Raw genomic sequence first — 22,074 nt, 5'->3', positions numbered from 1 at the left:
CTTGAGCATATGGTGCCTTTCAGATATTACTGCTCTCAATATGCTTACAACGAACTCTACTGATATTACTAAATTTTGAATTGCAAATAAACTGAAGTGTTACATCCTGTTTGCCTGTCAAATCCTAGAAGGTCAGTGCACTGACCATCTTTGTACCTTTAGCATCTAAGACAGTACAGTGCCTGGTCTAGAATAGCCTCATAGGAAATGCTTGCTGCATGAAGGAACAGATGAAATCTACTAAATCAGGCAAGCAGAGATTTTTTTTCTGTGTGGTAAATAGCAAACAGAATTTTTCAGAAACAGAAGTCTTTAGCATCGGAGATGTTAGAACCTGGCATACACTGGAAGCTGTCATGGCTCATTACAAGAACTGAAAGCTCATGAATGGAAAGCAAAGAAGAAAAAAGATGATAAAATATTGCACATAGGATGCTCCTTAACTGAAGGGATACCCTGTTTTGATATAATCTACACTATGTAAATATAATTTCCTAATAAAACATACTAACAACAAATTCATTTTGCATAATTAAAATACTATATTTCATCATAAAACACACAATAAGAATGATTTTCATCTGTATTTAATGCATTTTAAGTGGGTGTTTTAAACATTACCATTTCTCTGTACGTATTCATTTCATTATGAATCAGAATGTTTTGAAAAGATGCCTTCATTTCATAGTATTATGTTTTTAATTATGTGCAAATATTTAAGCAACTGAAATACAAAATATTAATTTATATTCTTAAGGAATGTTGCATCCCAATCCATATTTTTGTCACTTCAAATCACAATAAAGTTGGATATTTAGTTACATTAACTAACACAAAAATGTTACACAGTAAACTGAGATCATGCCTGGGAAAAATACAGACAGCATTAAATTTCCAATAGGCTTCCACATATAAGACTTAGATATTCAACTCTATATAGAAATCAGAAAAATGTATACACATGCCTCAATTATAACAAAAAAAATGACAGTGAAAATCTCTATACAATAAAAATACTTCTACATGACAGATCATAATCAAATTACCTTGAAAAAAACTTAACACTAAAATAGTTCAGTGCAATTTAGCAATTGAATCACATCAAGATAAGTATTTGTTTTTAATCAAAAGAAATTTATTGGGAAAAATTATGCTTCAAATTTTAACCCATTAGTTTATAAATCTCCTGTTCATCCTCATTTTTCATTTTAGAGCTAATTTTAATTTTAAATCACTGACTTTCAATTTTTATAAAAATTATATTTAAGTGTTATTACATTACAATCTGATTGAAATGTTAAATGCATGATGTATAGTAACATTCCAAACACACAGACAAAACCATTATCAAAATGTCATGCTGATTTTCTGGATGTGTACAAAAACAAATTATCATTTCAAAGTGTCCTAGAGAGTTTTTTTCTGAATACAATTCTGTGCTTATTCTCCAAGTAGGAAGCTAGAATGTACAGAATTTATTTTTCACTAAGGATTTCTGTTTACAATGTAAACATTAAATCACCTAATAGAGTCCTATCTCAGCTGCTGAATAGAATTATGTATAATATCTTTGGAATATAATTGTGCGAGCTACACTTAACCATCTAAGAGTTTGATTCCTGAAAACACCTTGAAATGATGCAGCAAAGTATTTTGTTTATATGTTTTTCTTATTAAGCACATATGCCAAAATTATGTTTATAGAAAAATAGAATTCTATTCTTTTTTAGAATAAGGTAGTCCAGTCATGCCAGTTTGATATGAAGCTGGATGAAAAGTATTATTAGTAAAACACTACCATAGACACTGAAAACATGATTCAGAAATGGCTAGAAAATTCCAAAGACAAACATTACCAAATATTAACCATTTGCATGGTAATATAGTCAATAAAGGTTTTTTAAGAAGTTGGAAAGTTGATTACTGAGCAGGATAGGTAATTAAATAAATACACATTTAGATTGAAAAATATATGAATTTCATTAAAATAGAGACTCTGTATCTTTAGCTAGACTCTATACAGATGTCAGGTTTATATTTTAATTAGAACAAAAGACCAACATTAACTTCAATGCAACATAATAATTCATAATAATGATTGTATATTAATCTCCTGAGCATGCAGGGATATAGCACATGACATATGGCATAGTACAGGCACCTGTGTGGGCCTTTGGGAACTGAGATGGTGCATATTAATTAGCCCCTGGAAAATAAAATCTGTTTTCCTCTGAGACTAGCTACCTCAGTGCTTATTGGCTTAAGATATCAAAGGAATTAAACGGAATACTGTTAGGCTCTGTCTACACTCATTAAAGCTTTGTCTACATGTAGGCAGTGAATCAACTGCTTCTGAGTTAATTCTTGACTAAATCCTGCATACAAAATTGGAGTAGTCATGCATTTCTTTGGCATTGATGATTGTATTTTGGCAGAAAAAAAATCAAAATCATCATTTTGGTTCTAGTAAGTGTACTGTGTGACTGTATGGTTCAAACACAAAGTGATACAACTAGCAATACCAAAATTCAAGGCAGATTTTTGTCTTGACCATTATCTGAAACCACTCCACTTTAGTCCTTTACTTTGTAAGTTCTGATTCAATCTGAATATGTGATTATAAATGTCTTCAAGCAATGTGTCATCTTGCAGTAAGTCAGCTCTCAAGCTTCTTGGCAATCTCAAGTATGCTAAAGGCACTTTAGTATACAAGGGTGAAGGATAAGGGAAAGGTATTATGGAAATAAAACTCTGGCTGATTAACAGGTGGGTTTATCTTGAGATGGATAGGTCTTAAAATTACTTCCCAGGGGAAAAATCTAATCCCATTGCCAGAATATATCCAGAAAGGGAAAAACAGAAAATCACATGGACATGGCACTGACCAGAAAAGGCTACATTTTACAGATTTATTTTGCTACATGCCTTGTTCAAATTTATATCATTTAAAATTTTAAATTGGATAAAATAAGCCTACTTCACTGAAAAGTACTCACACTTAAGGTGGTGAGTAAAACTCTGTAAAGCTTTTTAAGATTTTTCAGAACAGCAAATTGTAATGAATCTTTTTTAAGTTAACAATTCAAAATCATGAAAGATAGACAAATTCTGTGCAGGATATTATTCTAAAAAATCACACTGTTTGTTTTCCATCCTGAACTAAATTTGAGGGCTGTAATGAGAATGTTGTGTTGCTGACAAATGTATTAGAATATATGGACTAATTTCCTTTCCATGAACACATGGAAAAGAAGGTCAAAATAATTCTTTTCCATTAATAGTATGTCTGACTAAGGTACTCTTAAATTGACTATTAAATCAATGTAATGAAAATGTGTGATCCAGAGAAAAGGCTTAATTTTGGGAGTAAAAAATCATACATGTCACAGAATGTCTCAGAACATTTTGGCCAAGCCACCAACATATTATGTAAATACTTACAATTTTTATTTGAGTCAAAGATGCTTATTCATTATTAGAAAGTAACAAATCATTTATTTTTGTGGAAAACATCTAGAGGATTGATTGACATGCATCAAGTACTTTTTAACTACATTGGAATAATTTTTTTAGATATAATATAGGTCCTTTTTGTAATAGAGCCATTAAAAATAAAGATCTAGGTTCCCTCATTTGTGATTCCTTGATTTACGTAGGTAAGGTGTCAATTAATATTTTCTGAGGACCCAAGATTAAATATATTAAGACATTATTAAACTTCAGTGTTTGTAAAGATCATCTAGAAATCTGAAGATAGTTTCCAAAGCCTCTGTCACCAAATTCCACATTTTGAGAAGTACTGATTTAGACTGCCAATTTTATACCAAGCTCACATATCCTTTTATAAATACATTTTGTTCTTTGTCTTCTTTCTTGACACTTGTGGTCAAATGGATACGTTTCCCACTTCTTCGAGTAGCTAGTCTGTTTCCATTGCCTGCATTCCTTAAGAAAGGGAATTGGAGAAACTTGAAAAGCTTTTGTCAGATATAATCAGATAGTGAGCTAGCCTCGAATTAAAAGCAGAGTTCCTAGTTCATAGAACATTTTTCTAAATGGGTGGTTACTTACAAGGACCTGGAAAGTTTATCAGAGAGAGAGAGAGAGAGAGAGAGAGAGAGAGAGAGAGAGAGAGACTACAGAAGAAACCAGAGAATCTTAACTGCCTGAAGTATTTCTGGGACTAACTAAAGATATGACTATGTTCAAATTTCATAGTCACTCTGCCTTTACTTATTATATCAAACAGGCATGATAATGTCTTTTATGACTGAAGACAAGATCCTGCAGCTTAGTTTGGAACTTCTGTTAGGGTTCCTTTTACCTCTATGATCTAAGCTTTTCCGTGAAGGACAGTATTCCATGGGTAGCCAGCTTGAACACAAATTTCAGAGATACACATTTATTTGAGTTATACTCATTTTCATGAGCGAGCAGTCATTAAGAATTTATTATCTTTGGACACCAGCCCAAGATTAAAAATTTTTAAAAGTAGCAAATACCTTGATGTCTCAGTAACAATTTATACACACTACCAATTTACATCAACATTCAATATTAACTTCTCCAGGATTTTCTATTAGGGGGACATTAAAATAATGTAAACCTGGAGTAAACTTGAGGCAATCATAGTATAGTTGTAACTAGTAAGTTAAAGTTATTTCAGTCAGATATGTAAAATAGCATCTATAGAATTGTTGGACATCTGTTTTAATTATAATTTACCTTCTTCATGTAATCTCTTAAATAGACTAATAAACACATGTTAGTTCAGAGTTAACTGCAGTTTTCAAGAGGTAAAAGCCATATAATTTAGAAGTGAGGAATACAACATAATGAGACTTTTAACTATGCAATATGGCTTATCTGCATACAGTCAGTCTTTAAATAAAATGAAGAATAAGAATATTCTCTGCTCTCAATACTACTGTGATCATGGGAGCAAACTTATTAAAAATTTTGTTCTAAAGAATAGCAGTAGTTTTTCTTTCTTTGTTTTACATTTAACTCCACATTTTAACAAAATAAATGAACACATTACTTCAATTAGGCAGTTAAGGTCCTTGGATTTAAGGCATTCCACTATGGGACCCCTCATGTCTGTGACAGTTTTCCCAATTCTTTTCTGCTATTTTGGTTTCCAGAGCAGAAGGCACAGACATCAAAGCACATAGAAGTATGATCTTTTTAAACCTTTCTATGCACACTCTGCAACATGGCACATATTTTCAAATAAGAAAGACGCTAACATAATTATACTATTCATTTCTTTTAGTTCATTGAAGAGAATGATGTGATTACATTGTTTGATCAATTTTGTATACCTGTATCTTGTAATCTGAGCAACTATTTTGAAGACAGCAACATGCAGTATATTAACCATTTTTAATTTCCTATTATCTTGTTATGAAATTCTCTATCACTGTTTTTATTTTTTCTCTTTAAAATAGAAAATTGTAAGATTCAATTTTTATATGAAAACGTGGACACAAAGTCTATTGATGAGAAAGGATTGCTGTTTGACTTATCCAGCTAATTGCCTCAATTCTCTGCTCTGGACATATAAACATTACTTACGGGGGAAAAGCTGACTCTAATAAATACGCTAATCAACACTAATTAATTCTTTCCCTTCAACATCAGCTTTCTTTCAATCAAGATTAGGTTTATATTTAAGGGAAGACAGACAAATAGGCACCCCTTGAAATACTGTTCTGGCAATGTGAAATGGGGACTATGTTGAGTTTGGTAAAGAAATGTGTAAGGATATTGTGAGAGTTATTTTTCCTGTGGGGAGCTGTATTATCCAATGTCAGAAGAACATTTTATAAGTTAGAATAAAGTTTAACCTTCCATTATGAAGCAGAATTTTAGAGTTTGGGGGAATAATGAATGCTGCAGATATTCAATGACAATGTCAATATGAAAAGCTGAATTTTCCACATGAAAGAAACAGTGAAGTATGGGAGAAATGCATTTTTACTGAAAAATTCTACACAGAATTATAAACATGAATATTTTCTGTGCTTCACCTTAGCTACAATTAAACATAAAGAAGGAAAAAACACATCAAATGTGCTTCATAGATTTACAGTTTTTCGTTGACAAAAACAAATATTTCTTTCAGAGTAAGTTCTTTCTGTAAGCAGCATAAAAAGCACTTTAATGCTTTTTATGATATTTTGTGTTTTCAAAGAGAAACTTGGCTATTTTCCTGTGGAAATTATACAGTATTCTGTGAAAACTGCCTTATAGCAGAGTTTCAGAATAGATCCGGGAAGGAAAAGCCATGCAAAAGATACTTTCATTTAGAGTAGCCACTGTTTCAGTGGGTCTAGCAGAAATCACAAGGGAAAAAAAAAAAAGAAATGTTTTCTCCCTCATAAGACATCCATCACATCTGAAATTCTTATAAAATCAACTGAAGCAAATTAGGGGTTTCAAAGCTCGTCACCTTGTAAGTTGTTAGGAAAAAATTTGCATTTAAATTGCTTTATGCAGCTACCTTGAGAATTTTCCCTGGAATGTTTATGGCTCTTTTTTTCATTAATACTTAAAAAGTACAATTTCGTAACCAGTGTATTACTACATCTAGTTGTGTTAAGAAGAGGAACTTCATTTCATAAAATAGAAACATTCAAAGTGGTTTTGCGTAACCAATCACTCCAGTCAGAATACGTGATTCTTCATATCGAACACTTACTAGTGAAGTTAATCCGAAACTATCAACTCTCCATTTCTATTATAGAAACTTGGTCATTAATAGTTCTGTCAGAAAGAATAACTTTGTGTTACTACATGTTCTGTCCATAGGAGACGAGAGGTCCAGAACTTCATGGAAATTTTCTCCCAAAATAGTTTATATATAAAAATACAGCAGATTTCTTTGAATAGATAAATCTTAAGTATTATTTCAATAACTTGTTTTTCCTTATTCAGAAATGTAGATATAAGAACAATATTTGATGTGCAAAATGTTCTATGTACACTAAAAATATCATGTAATAATAGCTTTAGACGTTCAAAAGCCATGGTGGGGAAAGGTCCTCAATATCGGAGAAATCTGGTCAATTTAGAGCTTTTGCTTATAGAATTGTAAACAAGCATTTTTAAAATGCTGAGAGTATTCTCAGGTCTTTAAAACCTAGACACTCTGAAACACTTCAAGTCCTGCTTTGAAGTAAACCTGAGCTGAATTAATGCTGTTCAAAACCTCTGACAGGGCTTCTTGAAGGGTCTCATTTGATGTGAGTGAGTTGCAGTGATCCCAGAACTCCATGAGTATGGAAAACTGGCTTGTCTTCTCATCCATGCGGTACAGGATATTTCTGAAAGGAAACATGGAATGTATAAATGCTGCATACTCAATGGGACGTTCATACCAAACACTGTAATGTACTATCCAATGAATATTGCCAAGAAGCAGTAATACTTTCTATAAATAAAAACATAATTAAAATGCAATATAACAATTTTTCAAACCTTAATGAATTAGTAGATATACGTATTGATCATCAGTAGTTCTCCATATTGATGAGAGAGAATCTGATATTATATGCCTCTAATGGAATATGCTGAACAGTGTCTAAGAAATAGAACATACAAGTTTTGGTCATAAATAGAAAAATTGAATATGAATCTGATAATGTTTCAAAATCTAATTGCTAACTAATGTGTAGGACAAAAATGCACTAAATTAACATCATGATGTTTTCCTAGCTAAAAACAGATTGGAAAATCTAGAGGAAAAGTAACTGTATTCAACAAATAAGTTGTTATTAAAAATCAGGAAGCCAGGTGTGGGGGTTCACACCTGTAATCCGAATACTTGAGGGACTAAGACAGAAGGATCACTTCTAGTTTGAGGCCAGCCTGGACTACTAAGTGAATTTAAGGACAGCCTGAATTGCATACCCTATATCTAATGAGACCGCCCCCCCCCAAATCAGGAAATAAGAAATCTAGTTCAGAGTTTCTCAACTTCATAGTGAAATGCCAGAAAATTTTTTATTGCATTATTTTATGCTTAGCAGTATATTTGGGCCCCCACAGGCTAGATTTCCTTAACATTTCCTTCTCTAGTTATTAGAAGAAATAAGTCTCCAGATTTTGCCAATATATTCTTAACAGGGCAAAATTGGCCCTAATTAAATACGACTGTTCTAAATATTTTTTAAAAACAGCCAGCCAAGAGTTATAGACTTCTCTAGGTTTTACTCAAATAAACTGTTTATAAATATGGACAACAGTGCAAAATTTAATACTGATATTAGGGGAATATAAAGTAATTATAAATATATTCATGTGATAATTGTATTACCATGATCTTTTCCAAAAGTATCTTTTTCTCCCATAAATATATATAGTAAATTTGCAGATAAAATCTATTATGCCTGGGATTTTCTCTAAAATATTTGAAAGAAATCAAGGGGAATGGGGTTGTAGATGGTATATATGGAATAGTAAGGTTCATTAACTAATAATTATCAAGTCTGGGTAATGGAATTTGTTACACTATTCCTTCTTGTTTATGTATCTTTGATACCTAGAAGGTCACTTAATAAGATAAGGCCCTAAACTTGGTTGAATGACAGGAATCTCATGTGGGAAAGTCTGAGACAATCACCTCTATTCATTGATAGAAACTGATGAAATTTGGTGGCTGCTATGGAGTTATACACCCTTAGGTTATCCTTAATCCTCATTACAATTTAGCTCTTATTAGAGCTGAAATTCCATCTATAACAAGAAGAGATCTCTAAATAACAGAAGTACGATTGTCTAATTGTCATGGGGCGATGGAAGGACTGGTGATTACAAGTGAAGGATTACTACTGGAAAAGGTCAGAGAAACTTCATTATGGAGAATATTTGAAATGCATCTTTAAAGATGGGAATTAGCAGTTACAAAAGGTTATGAAAAGAAAGAGGTTAGAGAGATAAATACAGCAAACTATGCATGAAGCGTAGCATATGAACAGACATGAAATTATAAAATGGCACTGATTCTCAGTGAAATCAGTGTCAGCATTTTTGTATGTCTATAGCCTAGGGCCAGAGTGGTCATCCATAGAAGAAGAAATGAGAGGACAAACCACAGCCTTGTCACACAAGCCCTCCTATACTTGTTCTTATGAGAAATCAATGAAAAGTTCTGATCAAAAGACAAAGATAATTAGATTTTACTCTGAAATAATCATTCTGCTTGTAACAAAACACCAATTTGGAGCACAGAAAGACAACTTGGTCTGGAGCAAAAATGACAAAGACACAAGTTACATAGTGATAACTGACTTTGAGATGGAGACAGTAACCAGCACACAGTTTAATTAATTTACATTTTTCCTTGCATACAAATTGACTTAGATAATCATTTCCTGTCTTTCCCTGATTCTCTGCCTCAGCATCTCTGAAACTCCTCAGGTACTCCGTGGTGGTTCATAAGCACAGAAATCTGCCTAATCACTGAAGCCAGAATCTGAACATCACCTTTTCTTTATTTACACAACTATCACTATTTTTTTTTTTGTCTTTTTCTTTTTTATCAGTACTGGGGATCGAACTCATGACCACACACTTGCAAGGCAGGTGCTTATGCCACTGAGCTAAATCCCCAGCCCCACAACCATCACTTCGTCTTGCCAGTGTCTTCTCACTTCTGCTGTGACACCTTCATGCATGCTTGTAAGGATACATTATGACTATGCTGCTTTATACTTCAGAATGAAGAATGAACTGTTTTCTTTTCAAATTTGATTCAGTGCTGTAAACTGAAGTAATCTTGAGTCTTGGTGATTTATTTCATTTAAATTTGTATCAGGTTAAATCTGGTGATGGTAATTTAAGAGACCCTCAATAATGTGGGTACAATTCAGGTTATTTTGTATTCTAAGCCTGAATATAGGGTCAACAGATATGTATCATTGGAGATTGCTAGATACCATGGAAAATAGGTAAGGAGAGAGGGCTAAGTAGAGGTTGACCCATGAGTAAGAAGATGTAATTAGATAGGAGCAAGAAATTCCCAGGTGCTGTGTAGAGGGCAGCTGTACGCAGAACAGTAATAATGCATGGGATGACTCAAAGCGAGAAGAAAGGATTTTGCAAGTTTTACTGTAAAAAATGAAAAGTGTCTGAAAAGATAAATACACTTAATATGATGAAACATATAGTGTATAGCAATATTGTATAGCAGTATATATGTGCATCAAATCATTACATGGTATCCTAGTAATATGTATAGTTTTTACATTTTTATGTATGAGTTCTAAGTTTTTAAAGACATTTTAAGACATACTGAGCAGTGATGAACATTTTATAAAAGATTTCCTAAATATTAATATCACTCCATAAAAAATGAGATGTTATTAAAGGTGAAAATATTAACTAATATCTAGCGGACCTTTGCATCAACTCAGGAACTTTCTAAAATGGACATGAAACTTCCTGAGTCTCATATATTCTCCTATATCACTGAACCTATTAAAAAGTTAGCATTTTCAAATTAACATAAACTATAATTTTCATTTTAAAAAAGTGGGTTTAGTGCCAGAGCATTTCAAAATCTCACTTAAATCAAGTCATATGTTTAAACAAACCCATAAGTATACTACACATGAGCACATCTAAGTGTTTAAATGCTGAGGAAAAGTGCTTTAACTACCAAGTTATTTTAAAGATAAAGTGGATTAAAATACATTTTAATTGCTCTTTTAAAATGTTCCCTTTTTGGGCCTGGAGTTTAGCTCAGCGGTGCAAGTGCCTGCTTGGCAAATGGGAGGTTGTGAGTTTTATTCCTGGTACAAAAAAAAAAAAAAAAAAAAAAAAGAAAGAAAGAAATTCAAGTGAACTCATTGCATAAAACTTATATTGCTTCAACAATAAAATAGCCAAATTAGTAAAATAAAATTCAATATTTTTTGATATTTATAATTTTGAATCTTTTCCCATTTTATCAGTTCTATGTTTAATTACAAATAATTTCATGGCCAATATATTTTCTGGATTTAAAAGTATACTATATATTTTCAAAAACTGTACCAAATATTTCTATTTCTTTGGGACATATTTGTTAGTATGTTTGCAAACACAAATATTATATCATTATTATCAAGAACTACTGCTTAAATGAGTTGTATCACTACAGTTGGTATAATACAGAAAACATATATGGTTAGTGATTTTTCACACTGTTAGAATAACTTTTCCAGTTTTTCAAAACTGACACAAAGTGCATTCTATATGTAGAGTTACAGATCTGTTAAATTTTGGATATTATTAATACTAAATGTAGTTAAATGATATTAATAAAACATGATCATAAAGGTTACAGGGTTAATCCCTTGATGAGAATTCATTCAAGCATGGACAATATCTAATATATTTATGTACAATTTTAGCCATAACTACTATAACATATCTAGAAGGAAGACAAAATGGAAGAATAAAACTACATTTTACAAATAATGCTCCTGAATAAGCAAAAGAAATGCAATAATTATTATTCCTTTTTAACTGGGAAGTCATACATGTATTTCTTAAAGACCAATGCAGTGAAATCTGGCGTCTGTCACCATTTGCCTTTCTTAACTGCTAAGCAACACAGTAATATGCTTCTGCAATGACTATAGATAAGCTATTTGAATAGAAATGGATTTTTTGGTTTGTGAAACTCCACAAGAAGCTAAACACATTTTCTAAATGCTACGTGATTCACGTAATAGACTTGTAGCAAGCTACTATGTAAGACAAAAACTCATCCATTTCTAACCAAACTGGATACAAATCAGAATAAAACTACATATACTGAGATTCTAGTTGACTGTACTGACTAGGAGGCTTGCATTTTGGTTTAAGGGAAAACCTTTAATTGGGTCAGGTGCTGATATAACTTAAATTAGTTTATCTTATTATAATAGTAGAAATACATTTTTCACCTTGATACATTGCATTACCTGAAAAACAAACCAAGGATTAAAAAAAAAAAACCTCCTTTAAATTTTTATCAGAAGGATCATTTCTCCTAGTGATTTCCAGAAATGCCTCATGATTCCCAGTTTCCCTTTAATATACTAAAAATTGTTTATTTTCCCACTGGAAAAAATAAATATCTGCATTTGGATCTCTCTCTTAAAAAGATGTCATCATGTTATTTTATTTTCAATATGCAGATTAAGATAAAAACAAAATCAAGGCCAGGTGGTTTAAATCATATCCCAGATATTCTCAAATATGCTCTTAATTCTGAAATTATCTTATGTATTATAAATGTATTAACCCTAAATACCCCATAATTATCCTTAAGAAGCAAAACTACTATCCTACCATTTTAAATATGCAAATGCTTCTTGCCTTTGAAATATCTTAATTAGATCAGTGATTTTGATGTAAGTTATTAAGGCAAAAGCACTTTGTATTCTTGTGTAATATATTAAAATTAAACTTTAGTCAAATAAAGCTTAAAGATTTCAACAGAATATATCATATTAGAGTACACTAATGTATCTCTGTTTCCCAACGATGGAGTAGTATTTTCAGGTTAGGGCAGTTTGGTAACAGTCATATTCCTGGTTGAAAAATAGAGTAAAAAGAAAAGTGAGCCTATACAGTTGAATTTTCCATGTCAAGAATCTGTACTTTACAACCACATGGAGCTATATTCCTTAGTAAAACATTCCAGTTTTTAAATATACTTGCTTTAGTCTGATTTAGAAAAGTTTCCCCGGAGATAGAAGGGATTCTATTAGCATAGATCTAATTCAATAAATCACCATCTTATTTGCATACACACAACATGTATCTCAGTATGGCATATAGAGACACCAGACCTAATTAAAATATTATTTAATTGAAATAAGTTTTAGTAGTTATTAGGTTTAAAGTAACATTAATTCCACCCTCCTGCCTATCTTCCCTCATCTGTTAGCAATTTGGATCTTATAAATGTAACTCATATAGTCATCCTGACCCACACACAACACAAAGAGACTACTAAAAGGAAAATATAATACTTTATTGATGACACTAATGAAATTACTACATACATCACTCATTTTAATAGGTCTGTTTCAATGACACATCAGGAAAGAGCAGCGCCAAAATCAGAAACATAATTAATAACTCCCAGCAGCATCAGCGAAGGAGATAAAGAATCTTTTGTCAACTGACAACTCTTTCCCACTCAACTAAGGCAAAAAAAAAAAAAAAAGGAAAAAATGAATTTTAAAACCAAGACAACTAAAGTCTTCACAAGTCATTTCCATATGTCTGAATTTGCAAATCAGTGACAGAGATGATGACTCCCTTTTAGTGTTGCTTCTTATATTCATAAATAGACACAGGAAACCATCCATTGTAAAACTGAATTCACATTCATTATACCACATGTTGAGAAACTCCTCAAGGAACTCACACTAAATAAGTCATGTATATCAAACCAGAGGCTGAAGGTAGTGGAAAAGGCCAATTTAATTTCTTACAATTGTTTTTAATTCTTCTAGGGGTTATATGAACTGTATTCCACAGTTAAGAGTGGATTACTATACATACATCAAACATTAGAAAACCTTTTTTGACTGTGATACAAGTAGGGCTGAGATGTGCAGCTCAGTGGTACAGTACATGCTTAGCATACACAAGGCCCTGTGTTCAATTCCCAGCACCTCTGCTTCAAGAAGTGCAATTGTCCCCCTCTCTGCATTCAGCTCACTTTAAACTATAACTTTGAAGTCCATGGCATCAACAGTGAGTAACTTCCTCACCTTGAAACCCTGAATGTAGTACAGCAAAGATACTCTGCTCAAACCAGAAGAATAAAGCCATCAGGTTGATGCCTTAATTAAACCAGAAATTCCTTCTCTATTCTATCTTTATATGTGGAGAGCTCGATGTGTGATGTGGCTTTAGATAGTTCTTTAAATGACGAGTTAAATTTAGAGAACTATGCAAAAACCATGTCAAACACAAGGTGTATAGTAGAAAGTTAAGTTAACCATGTTGATCAATTAAAAAAATTTCATTCTGTTTTAAAAGTTCTAAGTAGAATTTTTGCACTAAGCAAAGAGCACAGTGAACTATGTCAGTATGAACTGAATGTTTGTGTGCTCTCCAAATTCATATATTGAAGCTCTAACTTGGTCCCCATGTGATAGTATCAAGAAGAGAGAGTTCTGGGAAGTAATTAGGTTTTGATGAGGTCATGAATCCTCATATGGGGTTCAGTCCCACTATCAGAAGAAGAGAGACTCCAGTTTCTCCCTACTTTAGGACGACACAGCAAGGACGTGGTAATCGTGTGCCAGGAAATTGGACTCTACCAAAACCCAGCCAAGCTGGCACACTGACCTTGAGGTCCCAGCTTCTACAGTTGTAAAGAGTAAGTGTTTGTTATTCAAGTCATCTATTTCACACATTTTGTCTCACACAGTCTTAGCTAAGGAAACTGCTGTAGCAAACTCAAGAAATAAGTGGGTCATCTCGCTGAGTTACGGGGCGAGAAATAGACAAAAATATTCCCATGTGTTTCCATCATGATTAAATTTAAAAATAGTAAAAAAAATAAGTATACAACTGTGTTCTATGCAGTTATTGTCAAGTCACCTCAGTCCATCTAACCACACTGATTTCAAGAGAAATTTCCTAAGAAGATATCTTTTAGGACATTCTAGTAAGACTCCCCTCCTATCACATAATGATTAACTGTTTACCAACAAATAAAAATTATATTCTATTAAGTCAAAAGGAAGGACAAGATTCAGAGAATTATCTCAATTTGTTAGACCCTTCTAGGATTTAAAGACAATGATAATACTCTTTATCAATATTTTTTCACACTCATGATTGGTTTTTGTTTTTACATTTCACTGCCTTTATTTTTCCATCTTACTACTAACTGAATCTCAATATATAAATGACCCTACTCTACATCTTAGTTTGTACTCATTATCTCCAAGTATGTCCTGTTATCTCTTAGTAGATAAGACTATGACACTCCAAGGACAATTCCACAGGCTCTTGACAGTTAATAAGAATGCATTTCCTTTAATCATGTGCTCCAAATATTTGCATTTTACCTTTCACCATTATTCTTTTAGTTATCTTCATTACCTTTGGTAAACAGCAATGCTCAGGTCTTCCTCAAAATCAAACAAACCAGGAAGTTCAGCTTTTATTATCACTTACATTTGATTCAAATGAAATTAATGTGAATGATTTATTTTGGAAAGTTCCACTCTAAAGTTCATAAGTTAGCTGTATCAATTTAGGTAAGTAATTGAGCCAATATTGACCTTCTTAACTTTTTCTACTCAAAACCCTTACCAAACCCTTTAAAACAAACAAGTTACTATCTTAAGTTCTTAGGTTTTGAAAAGATAATTAAATGCCTTATGGTTTGGGAGAAAACTCCAAGGGCTGTTCTTGAAGGTAGTTATAGTTATTTAATGACTATAGATATGATTTTATTTTGACCTAAATAACTTAGATAATTTATTTGCTTACCATTTGAGAATGATCACTGTAAGGTAAAAATATGCTATTTGTTTTGAATAACAATACCTCTCAGTATTTGCTATGGCATAACCTGAGTCTTGACTAACAATTAAAAGTAATAATCTTGAACCAACCCTGTAGCTTTGCTTGAATTGTCTCAGAGTTAAAGTCCTAGGAAGAACCCGTGATTCACTATGGCTGAACATAGGGCACATTGTCTTACTCTAACTCCTGGTACACAATGTAGAGAGCAGTAACCTCCTGGAGAGAGAGTCATCATCAGCTTTCCACTAAGCTCAAAAACCCTCCTAATACAGGACATCAGTTCTGATCCAATTAATTTTACAACAGGAACCAGCAAATATTCATCTGTGCCGGTTAATCTCAATTGTCAATTTAACTAGATAAGAGACTCCTGGAATATTAAAGAAAGGATTACAGTATTTGGTTGATTTTGAAGTATAAATCTTGTAAAATACACTTGTTAATTCAAAACAAGAACTTCTTTTGATTACTGCCTGCTTCTAAATGTCTCCAATCACTTCAGTAAACTACTACATAATTTATAAAATCAACATACACATTGTATCATACTTAAATTATTATTCCAAATTAGAAATGAGTTCTTTCTGACTGCTATAATCCAACATACACATAATTGATGTCAGGTTCGAGAAACTTCTCTAGCCCTTTGACACTCTTGAGAAATACAAATGAATGAATCTCCTATCACAGTTCCCTAACCATAAAACTCACTTTCCTACTATTTACTCACAATTCAGATAATTTCTACCATTAATTTTGACAAAGTCAATAGAAATGTGTCTACTTACCATTGGCATGTTGAAACAATCCTTTAAAATGCAATGATTTGAGTTTTTAAAATTCTCTAATTTTCACATTTTTTTCTACAGATTAAATTCACATAATTTTATATACATGTTTTATTGTAAAAAGAAAAGAGAAAAAATGATGATACAGAATTTAAAAGCAATATAATAACATTTTATATTATACAAAAACAATATAATAACATTTTAGATTAACAACGGCTAACATACTATGCATTGTTATTTTCAAAGTAGTTGTTCAGATTACAATATATAAGCATAAAAACTGATCTAACAGTAAAAGCACAAATGATTTCTTTTAGATGAACTGATATAATATTAGAATATACTATTATACCATATTATAACATTAAAGCATACTATATGATCATAATATAACATTAATATATTATATAATGATATATTTTATAATATATATTATATGACAATATGCAATTATAATGTTATCATATAATGTTATATTATATTCTATTATCCCTTTTTTCTTTTCTCCTTCCCTCTATCCCAGCTGTTAGAACTTTCTTTCCTTTTCACTGTCATGACATTTATTGTGCATTTTGAATCTTATTTACTTTTTCAGTTTTTTACACTAGGGAGACAATATAATGTTTACACATTGTGATTTTGATTTATTTCACTTATGAAATAAGTGCATCAGTTTACCTATAAAAAAGTCCATGAGATAAACATGATTTATCCTTCCCATTAGCTAAGCAGTACTCCATTATACAAAGTATCACAACTTTTATGTCCATTCAATGGCTGATGAGCATTGGGGTTCTTTACAAGATTTAGCTATTACAGTGTGTAGCTGTAAATATGGGTGCACATATGCTGCCATGGCACGGTGTTTTCAATTCTTCTGGTAAACTATCCAGAAAAAGAATAGCTGGATTGAATGGGACATCCAGTCCTAGTGTTTTGAGGACTCTCCACACTTACTTTCCCTGGTTATATCAGCCTACCAACAGTAGAGAAGAGTTCCTTTTCCTCCATAGCCCCACCTGGTTTTGTTATTTTTTGATGATAGTCCTTCTTACTGAAATGAGATGGAATCTGTGTTAATTTACATTTCTCAAATACCAGGGATGTTGAACATTTTATCATATATTTATTTGCCATTTGTATTCTTTGTCTGAGAAGTGCATGTTCATCTCAGATGGCCATTTTTTGGATTTGACTTTTAAATTTTGGGGTTCTGATTCTTTCAATTCTGTCTGTGGGACAGTTGGCTAAACTTTTTTCCTACTTTGTTGGTTTTCTTTTTACTCTGTTGAAGATTTCTTTTGACATGCAAAATCTTTTTAATGAGATCCCAGTTGTTGAATTTAAGTACTTCTCAAGCGTTTGCGTTTTGTTCATGAACTCTTTGCCTACCCCTAAGTCTTCAAGATTTCTACCTACCTTTTCTTCCAATAGATTGTGTCTGCTTTAATATTTAGATCTGTGATCCATTTTAATTTTATTTTAGTGCATGTTGATACACAAATGTCTATTTTTAGTCCCTGGCATGTGGCAAGCCAATTTTTCCAGTGCCACTTATTAAAGAAGCTATCTTTCTTCCACTGAATACATTTGGCCCCTTTGTCAAAGACAAGGTTGCTGAGTGTCTTTATACTTGTGTCTGCATCCTCTAATCTGTCCCACAGATCCTGGGGTCTTTGGTTTCCAAGTAAATTTTAGGAATGTTTTTTCTAGACCTGTGAGTTATGCTGATGGTATTTTGATTGGAATTGCATTAAATCTGCGTAACAGTTTTGTGAGTACGGCCACTTTCACAATGTTGGTTCTTCTTATCTAAAAGCAAGGGATAACTTTCCATTTTCTGATATCCTGCTCAATTTCCTTTTTCAGATTACAGTAATTTCAATATATAGATTTTTATACCCTTTGTTAGATTTCTTCCTATGTATTTCATTTTTAGATGTTATTGTGAAAGGTGTTGCTTCTCTAATTTCTCTCTCGGTGAGTTTGCTTGTGTACATCATTTTTATTTTCTGTGTTAACAAAAAGTTAAGACAGTAAGACACCAAAAAAGACATTAATGTACCATGAAATTATAAGCAAATTTACTCAGTTAAGAATAGTACCAGAGTTCCTTTGCATTATTAATTTTCTGTCTCACTTTCAAAGTGAATATTTAGTATGTTAACATCCGTAACAATTCCTTAAGGTATGAAATACAGTCTTTATAGTTTCATGAGTAGTTTTACATTAAAAGTTGTACATTAAGTATCTTCAACCTTGTTAGTAGTTGCAATATGTCAATCATTTAGCTTTGCTTTTACCTTCCTCTCATATTAATATTAAATAAGCATTACATTATTTGGGTGATTTTGAAGTATTGATCATGAATAATATATTTGTTATCCAAAAAAATCATGTATTTTTATTGCAAAGTGATTTGTTTTGTATTCTAAGCCTCTGGGTTTCTCTATTTGTAAAATCTGAATAAAATCAATATCGGCTAAATTCCCTGTTTACTAAGTGCTTTATACTCTATGGCCATTGTTTAAGAAATTGCCCAACATGCCTTAATCAATTAAATTATACTTAATGAAAACAATTAAAATTTATGTGTACTTTAATTATTCTTTTAATGAATTCTTTTGGGAGATACATGCGACTATTTGAAATACAAAATGGCATTTGATGTGACTGACCTTACTTAGGTAAGTTGTCTGGCCATTTATTTCCACCTTCTTTCTTGAAATGTAATAATTAATATGTGCAAAAAATAATACAAATATCTTGTAAGTGGACCCTTTGGAATCGTGGTCCTAAACTTTGAAAAAGGAAACTAATGCATTCTTCATGCTCGACATTTTAATACAAGTTACCATGACATTTTTTCCATGTATAATGAATGTTATGGAAGAGCTGTATCATGGTTTATTTCGGTGGCCTTCAGGCCTCATGCATTTGCATTATGCATTTGTGATTGGTTCATTGTCTAGCGCTGGGATTGATGGTGTTAGTGCTCCACCCACATAGGGGTGGAGCCAGGAGGTGATGTAATGGCAGTAGAAGGTGTGTCCTGCTCTCTCTTGCTGGTTTCTGCCTTGCAGTTTGCAGCCTCCATGAACTGCGGCCCCGCCATGCCACCCTGCCTTGGAGCCAACTGAGTATGGACTGAAACCCCTAAAACTGTAAGAAATAAACCTTTCCTTTCCCAACTTTGGTCATCAGGTATTTTGTCTCAGTGACCAGTAAAAAATAACTATGACAACCTGTCTATCCATTATTTGGAAAATTGTATAACTGATGAATTCTGAGCCATATATAGTCCAAGGCCTCTAGTGGTAGAATATGTTTTTAGTCTAAGTTATATAAATATGAGATATTATTTAGATTGTAAAATTTTAATATTTATAACAGAGAAGACAAACCTAAGCAAGTCTATATTTTTATAGAAATAGAATAAAAATGTTTGAAACCATCTAATCCTGTTGTATACAAGAAAATTTAGGACAATTAAAAATTTATTTTTCATTGACTCTTTCTACATAATCCCATATAGCCAGGTACTCTTCACTTTATCTTTTGTAACAGAATTTTAAAATATTTTTCACTTTTCAAGTGAAGATGACATACAGTGATAATAATTGTTACTGTTACTGTTGAACAGCTGTCGATAAATAAAAATTTTGAGGATAAGGCATACCAGCTTTGCCCTCCTGTGGCTTTATTAGACCAGAAAGCATCATCTCAGAGAAAACCTATTTCTTACAGTAGTTTAGAACCATTTTTTACTTCTACTTCATAAAGAATGACTTCCTTCCTCTATATTTCTAGTTATTTTACCAAATAACTTTAGATTTTCTTTTATAGGACAGTATTGGTATTTCAGTCAGAAAAATGTTACAAAGACCAAAGGCTTTTTTTTTGTTACCAACTCCATGGTGAGTTTAATAACCATGTGAACATGTACTAGTAAAAATTTTAAAAAATTAAAAAGGTATATGTAGCTCAGAATTATCGGATACCTAATACAATTGATAACATGTACAAAACGATCAATATATATGAAAACATTATGCTGAACTTTAAACTATTAGTGGAAATGTATCATGAGGTTTATATATAGATTGATAGGAGCAGCTTCCTTTCTGTAACTTGAAAGGATCATGATAAATTAATAATAAAATTTCTTCCTGACCTTGAATCCAACTACTGACTCTTACAGGCAGTGATAGGGAGGGTTCCTTGTAGTCTGGATGAACTGCAGTGTGAAACAGATACAGTCCAGAGAGGAACCAAACTATTCATATTGGCCAGAAAGCCCAGAGTTTGCTGATTTCTCCTCAGCACAACACATGCACGTAGCTGATGATTTTATCATAGCACTAATTGCACAAAATTGTGACCTTTTAATGAATATTTGTCTCTCCTTAGGCACAGCTCCTCCAGAATATAGTTTTTTGATCATTGTATATTTCCCCAGATTTCTAACATGTATATACCACATATGTTTGATTAATAACATAATTATGGTGATGATAATTACTAAATTCTTATTGAAAATTCAGTGTATGCGGAAAAATTCAAACAGTTTTGTGTATTTTAACTCAAAATACTTAAAACAGTTAAATGTAACAAGCATTGTTATTAATTATGTTGGAGGAAGTAAATGAATGGCACAGAGAGGTTAATTTGCTGATATTCTACAGAACTTGAGTAGAAAAGTCAAGACTTAGGATAGATTTGAAAGGGTTTTAATTGCAGTGTCTTCTCTGCTTTTATACTTATAAACAATATTCCAATAAATACTAAACTTGAAACTCATTGCTGACAGAATTTTAGATAAAGCTTCCAAAGAAACAACAAAAAACCATTTTTCAAGCTGCCAGAGTACAGCACATCCCAAACCAAACTTACAATAATTCACAGATTCATCAATAAAGAACAAATAAAATTTACTTCTTATTCTATGATGATAGCTTCCATTCAAAAATTAAGTTTGATTGTCAGAAATACTTGCCTGAGGATGTTTTCTAACAAAAGAGGCAATTTATCAAAGATACTAAACACTTGTCCGCCCACCTCAACACTTAGAATCTGTGTATCTTTTGATATAACAATTTAGGGTTGAATAGGAAGGAATTTTCTGAGCATAACAAAGACATTGAGCCAAAAGCAAGTAAGCAAGCAAAAAAAGAGAGAAAAAAAATGACCTTCAAGTAGATGTTTCAAAATCTATGACTTGATTTCCTTTATATTCATTGTCTCTCTGTTAAGTACTTGCCTGTTGTGATGGAAGAAACAGGAAAAAGAGAAACAATACTGATTGAATTTTATCACTGAGAGATTTTTTAGTCTATTTTCTGTTGCTGTAATGGAATGTCACAGAATGCATATATTATTTTTTCATCTTTTTTTTCTCTTTTTTCAGGTACTGGGGATCGAACTCACGACCACCTGCTTGCAAGGCAGGCGCTTGTGCCACTGAGTTAAATCCCCAGCCCCAGAATGCATATTTTTTTTAAAAATTAATTTCTCACAGTTTTTAAAAAAATATTTTAAAAGCAAAAAGGATAAAAATACAGTTACAGAATTAAACAGTAGATTAACAGTAGTTAATATACTGCATATTATTATTTTGAAAGTAGTTCAAATTACAAGATTTAGAAATAAAAATGATTAAACGATCAGACAATGAAAAACAAACTATTCTTTTTTGATGAACAGAGATTATTAGTATAGCTTTCTATCTTGGATAGATTTACACACACAC

General features: G+C 32.1%; 1 protein-coding gene across 11 annotated transcripts in view; it reads right to left on the bottom strand.

The window, feature by feature from the left end:
- Positions 1–571: 571 nt before the first annotated feature.
- The window catches only part of Naaladl2 (N-acetylated alpha-linked acidic dipeptidase like 2), a 1,233,816-nt gene continuing 1,212,313 nt past the window's right edge, over positions 572–22,074 (bottom strand). For all 11 annotated transcript variants that reach the window (XM_063229030.1, XM_063229028.1, XM_063229032.1 and 8 more), the window contains one exon: positions 572–7,328. In XM_063229030.1, coding sequence (XP_063085100.1) covers positions 7,145–7,328 — 184 coding nt within the window. In that variant the 3' untranslated portion in view covers positions 572–7,144. The remainder of the gene's footprint in view (positions 7,329–22,074) is intronic.

Source organism: Cavia porcellus, unplaced genomic scaffold (assembly GCF_034190915.1).
Source record: "Cavia porcellus strain 051 isolate PalLab524CR breed Dunkin Hartley unplaced genomic scaffold, mCavPor4.1 scaffold_17, whole genome shotgun sequence".
Lineage (NCBI taxonomy): Eukaryota > Metazoa > Chordata > Mammalia > Rodentia > Caviidae > Cavia > Cavia porcellus.
The sequence above is the reverse complement of the archived record's forward strand: the minus strand, read 5'-3'. Positions and strand labels throughout refer to the sequence as shown.